Source organism: Vigna umbellata, chromosome 3 (genome assembly GCF_029865625.1).
Source record: "Vigna umbellata cultivar VRB3 chromosome 3, Vumbellata_1.0, whole genome shotgun sequence".
Taxonomy (NCBI): domain Eukaryota; kingdom Viridiplantae; phylum Streptophyta; class Magnoliopsida; order Fabales; family Fabaceae; genus Vigna; species Vigna umbellata.
The window spans coordinates 14218284-14226293 of record NC_142167.1 but is presented as its reverse complement, the minus strand read 5'-3'; the positions used below and the strand labels follow the sequence as shown (position 1 = coordinate 14226293).

Sequence of the window (8010 nt, the reverse complement as noted above, 5' to 3'; positions counted from 1 at the left end):
ATAATAATATCTAATTGTCTTATAAGTAAATTTTGTGAAGACAAATTAAATTTATAAATCTATCTATTTTAATTCAAAGTTTACATGATATTTTTATAGTCAATTATCATGTATTTAAGATATTATCTGTTTTGAATATTAAAGTTTTATTTTTAAAAGATATTTTCTGAGAGAATGAAAGAAAGATAAAAGAAAATGTATTTAAACTCTCTTATAATTTTATTTTTAAATAATGTGAAATTAATGAATATGAATATATCTATAATCCAAGTAATTTGTTTTTCTTTTTTTGGAGGTTTATGTTACAGTTGACAAAACTTTGTAACCCAGAAAATTCTACGCTGCATGAAATTTCAAAGAGAACTAAGCTAAGGGACTATGTGCTGGATGCTAGATGCTAGCTCTTTAAAACAGTCATTGACTTTGTTGCACAGACTTTATTCATTCATGCCACATACCATGTTATGACCGAACACAATACGATGTGATGAAAGTGTTTTTCAACACAAAACGTTAATTTGTGGAAAAATGTTAGTATTTTTATTTGTTTAATTTTACTTATTTTCTTGCATGAATGATGATCAGCGTATTTGTTGCCCTCAAAGAATTAGTCAAAACATATCAAAGAAGATAAGTTTGACAACAAATTAATAACTATTATATTAAAAAATTTGCTTTAAAACTAAAATGTTGAGAACAAATTTTTAATTTAATGTGCTTAAATTTTAAGCAACTTCATTAGTTGTTTAGACTATCTTACATCATTTGCTCTAATTCTATACACATTACTCATGAAAATGTAAGTAAACTCACAATTATAAATTGGCCAAAACTTTACCTAGTACAAGCTGAAGGGATAACATAAATTAATGTGAACAACTAATGTTCCGTGACTCTATACCTACCTTTAACATAGATATTATCCTTCATATTTTCATATAAAAATTTGAAAAAACAAAATACCTTTTTATAATTTTAATATGTTTTGGTGTGGTTTTGAGTAAAAGAAATTATGTTTTCAATTCTTTAATTAATTTTCTATAAATGATAATAAAAAACAATTCATCTTAATTGAAATAATTATATTTTTGACCTCTCACTAACATTAATCATTAAATTACTTTTATTCGTAAATAATTTAACAAGAACATGAATATTTAATATCCCTAAAAAGATTTCCTTGTGGAGTGAGAATTCAATCTTTCTACCTAAAAGACAGTATTTTTCAGACCAAATCTAACGTCAAGTGAGAAATGATATATATCAAAATTTTAAATAAAAACAAATTTTAATTTAACATCTATATTGAAATTTAAAAAATAAAAATACATATAATTTTTATTTATTTATCCTTCTCTTCCTATCGTATCATATAATCTATAAACTTGTATTTTTTGTTTTGGCTCTAAATATATATTTGAAGTTCCATTCCAGTGCACACTATAAGTACTATATGTGTTGTCATATGTTGATAACCTCTAGGAAAGGTATATTAACTACACTCTGTTGTCACCAACTACTAATATCAGCAGAGGACCCCTTACATTTAATGTCCTAACTTCATTGTTTCTTCTATTTATAAGCTCCAAGCTTATCACTTTCTCTTCACTTTTCCTTTCCCTTTCTTCCTTATATTTTGTCACCTTCTTCTTCTTTCCATAATGGCCAGTCTTCAACTTATCAAAGTTCTTCTCCTTGTGTTTGTCATAGCTATAATTCAACCCTCAACATCCCAAACGCTACAGGGCAAAGTTTCCTGCGTTGACTGCACTCTTAACTATCACTTATCTGGTTTGACAACTTTTCTTCCATCATCTTGCTTTAGTTTAATCTAAACAAATCTTCATTATATCCATTGCTCTATTTCTTACCCAAATAGCACGTGTTTGTTTTTTTCATTTTCTTTTAATATGATAACCTTAAATCTCATGCATATTATCCACACTCTCTACTCTTAAGTATTAGATGATGATGTTTGTTTTTCCTGAATCATTTTCTAACAATATATTTCTTATCATATCATTGAGTGTGTGACTTGTTACTATTTTTTATATTTTGTTAACGAGAAAGTTGAAACTCATAATTTCTTTCATCAAATTAATCTAAAAACTCTCAAGTATTAGTACAAAAATTAAACTTACAATTTCTTTTACCCTTTCTTCCAATTTTATTTTTTTAAGTTACCTTATAAGTTTTTTTATATATTATCATTGTTGAAAGTCTTACCTTAATTATTAATATAAAGTCAGTTTACATTATATAAAATTAACCATAAATTTATTTTATAAAATTGAATTATATTTAAAATTTATTTAATCATTAAAAATAAAATATATAAAATTAACCATAAATTTATTTTATAAAATTGAATTATATTTAAAATTTATTTAATCATTACAAACAAAATATATATGAAGAGTATTAAAAGTCTCGATTAAAAATAAAATTAATTACAAACAAAATATATGTAAAAAGTATGAAAATTTTAAATTTTATTCTATAAACTGATTTTATCATGTTAAATTAGATTTAAGCCCAGGATTTCAATTATTTATTTATTTAGGATCTTGGTCCATGTAATGCAATTACATTAAAGTATTTATCACATACAAAGACAAAATTATACCCATTTGAGTTGTGTGTCTTAATATTCTATATACTTGTTTATTGTTTCAGATGTTAAGGTTTCAGTGAAGTGTGATGGTGTGAAAAAACTGGTTGTGGCTACTACAGAAAATGATGGCTCCTTCAAAGCTAACCTTCCTTCAGACAAAAGGAGTTGCTTTGCAAAAGTCCTTGGTGGACCAGTTCAGCTTTATGCCTCAGGGAAGGATCAGATATCCCAGATTATCAAGGGCAAAGAGTATAACAGCTACACCATCTCCACCCCTCTCAGTTTCAGAACATCATGTCCCCCAAGAACAAACTGCAAGAGTGGAAAACAGGTTGGTTCATCCAAAACTGTGGATCTTCCTCTTCCCCCAGAGTGGGGTTTGGCACCAAGTAGCTACTATGTTCCTTTCTTCCCTATCATTGGGATACCTTGATGATCATGTGTTGAAGAATTCAGGTGATTTAAAGTCACTTTATTGTAACATATGATTATAGATGTGATATCATATGTAGTGTGAAAGATATTATTGTGCCACAAATAGTTGTGGTATATATGCAGTGTATTATATAGTTTGTGAGGAAAGTTAATTTCCTGGTATGAAAGCTGATTAATACTGTATTTCTTTTGTCAACTTATGTTACCTTTTTATATATGTATTTTGCTAATCATAAAACTGTTTTTAGGTTTCTATTTTTCTCCTCTTCTCTTACACAGATGTATTTTAGTGTTTATAAATGTGTCAAACTGTAACATTATAGTTCTTTGTAATTTTTCTTCACTGCTATATATCTGTTTAGGAAAGTGCATGTTCTTGTCTAAATCTGTTGCTGTTAATACGAAATATCTAATGAAGTGATTATGATGATGAAACGAGTCACAGTTTTATCATCTTTTTCAAAAGAAAGTAAAATAGTGAAATGAAAATATGAATTTATGACCTGCATATTGTTTGGTTTCTGACACAGCCAGCAAGGCCAGACTGTAACATAAAAATGGAATTATGTGTGAGATCTGTAAATGGGACCACCAACAATAATTAAATTTTAAAATTACAAAGAAACTTTCAATAATAAAATATTATTACTTAAATAAATTTAGTTTGTACTGTCTTTAATAATAGTCTCATCTAATTTAGAAGGTATAAGACAGTTTAAATATTTTTATATGTTTTTTGAACTTAAAATTTAAATAATAACGTCCACAATAAAGTTGATAATCGTACATTTAGTACTTTAAACTTTTTACTAAATATGATTAAGCATTTTTCTTTGATTAAGCTGAACTATGTCACTCAATATTCTTTCAAACTTAAAATCAGAATAAATTTCATATTATATTATGTTTAAAATCTTAAAAAATTATATTTATTTATTTATTCAAATTATTAAACTTATTTATGTTAATCTAGTTTAAAATTTTACATTCACACTCTTACATTTTTTTAAACAATTTCCTCGGTCATTTTTCTCGCCATTAGAGTGCTTATTCATTAAAGTACATTTTGAATATGTTTTCTTAATTATTTTTCAATTCCAGATGCCGAATGTTTGACCTTCAGTTTATATTCATTATGAGGGTACCGTAGGTGCACATTGCATTTCCTGAATCCCGCTTTTATTAGAACGCATTAATTTGTCCAACTAAAATATAAATGATATTTTATGTAAAGTTTTGGATTGAAAACAAATATATGATTTAAAAGTAGGTCAAAATTTGAATATTGACAAAATTAATAATATTTTACTATTATAATACTGTAACTTAATATAAAGAGTTTTGTAAAATTCTTGAGAGAAGAAAAATTGAGTTGGTATGATATGCACCTTTTACATTTAATTTGAAAACTTTTGATTTTATTCGCAAAGTAATTTATTTAATAAATTGATTTATTTATAAGTAAGATAATTATTTAAACAAATATTTTTTATTTAACAAAATATAATATATAAAAATTAAAATTTGATAATTATTAACTTTATATTTTATATATTACATAGTAAATTTAAGAATTAAAAATATCACATTAATTCTTATCCATTCTACTTTTTTTAAGTTTCGATATTATTTTTTTCATCAACTTAAAATTTTTAAATTATCATATAATAAATTAATCTATGTTTAACATATGCGATATTTTATATACCACATAGTAAAGTCTATTTTCTCATCCATTACAAAATTTATCTGTATTCTCATCAGAGTCCAAATTCATTAAAAAATAATTGTTGGGTATACTTTGCTGTCACGTTTGCCTACTCTTTAGTGAGGAAAATTTGACTAAAGAAATATAGAAACTGTTTTGGTAGATTTTGAGAAGGATTATCATTATTGAATGTTTGGATGTTATGAAGTGTGAGTGTGAATAGATTATGAATGGAACGTATCTGACATGTGATCCTAACTCTCTATTTATAAGTTGTCTCATGGATGTTAAGCTGACATAAGTCCAATAAAATATTACCATAATAAAATATAAACAGATTTACCTAAAAATCTGGTTGGTTGTTTATAACATGCTTATCAATATCTTTAACTAGATATTCTTGATTATTTTATTATCTTAATGTTAACGGTTCGGTTTACACTAGCTACGAAAATAATGGTCAAATCTTTATCATTTGTTTATAAAAAACCACTTATTTGAAAGGTATAAAAATTGTAAATTTCCGCATACTACGTACTTTAATCATTTTCAGACGTTACATCATTACTTAGTCATAGATACGTTACTACGTTATGTATTAGGCAAAGGGAAACGCGGAATCAAATAGTAGAAGCGATTGTGCGTGTTTTGTTCATACAGAAACACAACAAATTTTTTATTAATTACTACATTTTAGTTTGGTTAAGTTTGAAATAATCGGTTTTAAGTAATTGATTTGTGTCTGATTATAAAACGATTTATTAAAGGAATCACGTTACACTATAATCTACTTTTAAGGATTTTCGAAAGCTTTCCAAATATACTTTTAAACAAAGTTGCAATTCAGAAGTTATAACTAATATTGTTGAAGTGAAATGTGACTCATGAAAAAAAATATTTACATTAGAAAAAAAAAAAATAATGTATTTTACATTTTATTATTATGTTAAAATATTGTGATGATTTGTTTGATTATAAGTTTTGTGTTGAATGACAAGGTTTTTGGTTTGAATCTTAGTTATGATGTTTTATTTTATTACCTAAGTAAGGTGGAAAATAACATGCTATAAAAATCTATAAAAATGGTAAATAAATCAAACATAAATAGGATAGCTCAGATAGTAATTGTATGGTTGAGTTGGTGAAGAAAGTAGTGAGAAAAGGTAAAGGGTTAACCCTTCTCTTTCTCTTTCTGAACATGTTGAAAAGTTCGGTATTGATGTTAGTAAGGAGAGCTAACTTAATTTTTTTTTATTAAAAGTAGATTATTTTAAGAAAGTATAATAATATCATGTTTTAGTAAACTTGGTATGAGTGTCTCTTCTTCTTGTCTGAGATGTTCTAGACCTTGACTTGTTCTCAAACATTAATCGAGTTATATCCTATCGGTCGACCTATTTTCAAACTTGGTCGAGTTGTATCTGACCTCGACCAACCTTATTAAGATCTTGGACGAATTGTTTTTCAAGCTTGATCGAGTTGTATCTTAACTCAGTCGACCTTATCAAGACACTAGTCAAAATATTTTTGGATCTGCCCGAGTCATACCTGACCTCGGCCGACCTATTTTCATACCCGACTAAGCTATATTGACCTTAGTCGACCTATTTTCAGACTTGGTCGACCTGTATCCAATCTCGATCGACCTAAATTCAAACTTGGTCGAGCTATACCCAACCTCAGTCAACCTATTTTCATACTTGACTAAGTTATATCCAACCTCGGCCAACCTTATTAAGATCCTAGACGAATTGTTTTTCAACCTTGATTGAGTTGTATCTTAACTCGGTCAACCTTATCAAGACACTAGTCAAAATGTTTTTGGACCTGGCCGAGTTATATGATAGTGGCATATTTTACTATGAATTCAGTATTGAATTAGAGAAAATATCAACTCATTCTCATCCTTTTTGCCTTGTAAATCCTAATTTTCATTTAGTTTAAGAAGTGGTTTCATCTTAAGCTTTAATTAGATAAATTGATCATTAACCCCTTCATTTATACAAGTGAATTAGTTGGAAGAAGTCTCTGCATCAAATGAAGAGTGCTGGAACCAGAGAAAACAAGAAAACAGCAAAAGCAACAAAAATATGAAGAACCAGAATTTGGTAAAAGTTAGCTGGAGCGCCCTTTTTCCATGGGCGCTGGAGCTAGCCTGCACCAGGACTGGAGCTAGCTGGAGCGCCCCCTACAAAAGGGCGCTGAAGCGCCCTTTTTCCTATTTTCGCGCGCTGGAGCGCGGTCTCAAGCGCTCCTGCTGCTGATTTGGCAGATTGGGTTTATTTAACCCCAAATTAGAAGGGCTTTGACATCTTTGGCAACCCAGACACAGATTCTCTCAATTGGAGCGTCCAGAGGCGAGCTAGGAGCTGTGGGAACAACCCTTCTTCATCCTTGGGTCTTCCTCCTTCTTCCATTTCCACCATTGTTGTAAGCTCAAGCTCTCCATTCATGGAGAGCTAGTTTCATTCTTGTTGGGGATTGATGTAACCACGAATCTCTTATGTAATTACAGTTGTTTTGAATGATTATATGTCTCTTTCATTGATTGTTAGTGTTTAATTCCTCCACTTAAAGCTTGTATGAGTAATTCAACCATATCATGATTTTAGGGTTTGCTTGATATTGGGAAATATTGGGTGAATCTAGAACTGGATTAAACACCTAAAGGAAATTGTATCTAGGGATAGAACTAGGACCTTTGGTTGTCTTGAATCTCAATTCTTAAAGCGGATGAACTTGTTAAGTTTTCCAAGGGATTGGAGTTTAAGAAGTAAGTTTAGGCTCTCTCTACCAAGGGATTGGGTTTGAGTAAATTAGAAGATTGACATTGGCTAATTAATGAAGAGGAAATGATTTTCTATACATAAGAGTGAAGTAGGTGAAATCATCCCCCACCAATATCATTCCATATCATTTCTAATCTTTCCATTCCTAAGTGTTTGCGTTATCAAAGATCACTTTTACCATTTATGTTTTATCTTTACTTTAATCGCCTAAAACTCCAAAAATATGGAATCTTTCTTGAGTCTAAATTAGTTAGAGATTATACGATTGTCTAGGACACGAGTCTCTTGGGAAACGATACCCGGTCTTACCGGTTTTATTACTTGAACGATTCGGTATACTTGCCGAACCACCAACATTATACCTGACCTCGATTGACCTATTTTCACACTCGATTGAGCTATATGGACCTGAGTCGACCTATTTTTAAACTTGGTTGATCTTTATCCGATCTCGGTCGACCTGT

General features: G+C 28.9%; 1 protein-coding gene across 1 annotated transcript; it reads left to right on the top strand.

The window, feature by feature from the left end:
* Positions 1-1601: 1601 nt before the first annotated feature.
* On the top strand, positions 1602-3304 carry LOC124838213 (uncharacterized). Its single transcript, XM_047313748.2, has 2 exons — positions 1602-1791; positions 2677-3304. Exons 1-2 carry the CDS (start codon positions 1662-1664, stop codon positions 3045-3047), a joined length of 501 nt encoding a protein of 166 aa, XP_047169704.1. The 5' UTR covers positions 1602-1661; the 3' UTR covers positions 3048-3304.
* Positions 3305-8010: the final 4706 nt, after the last annotated feature.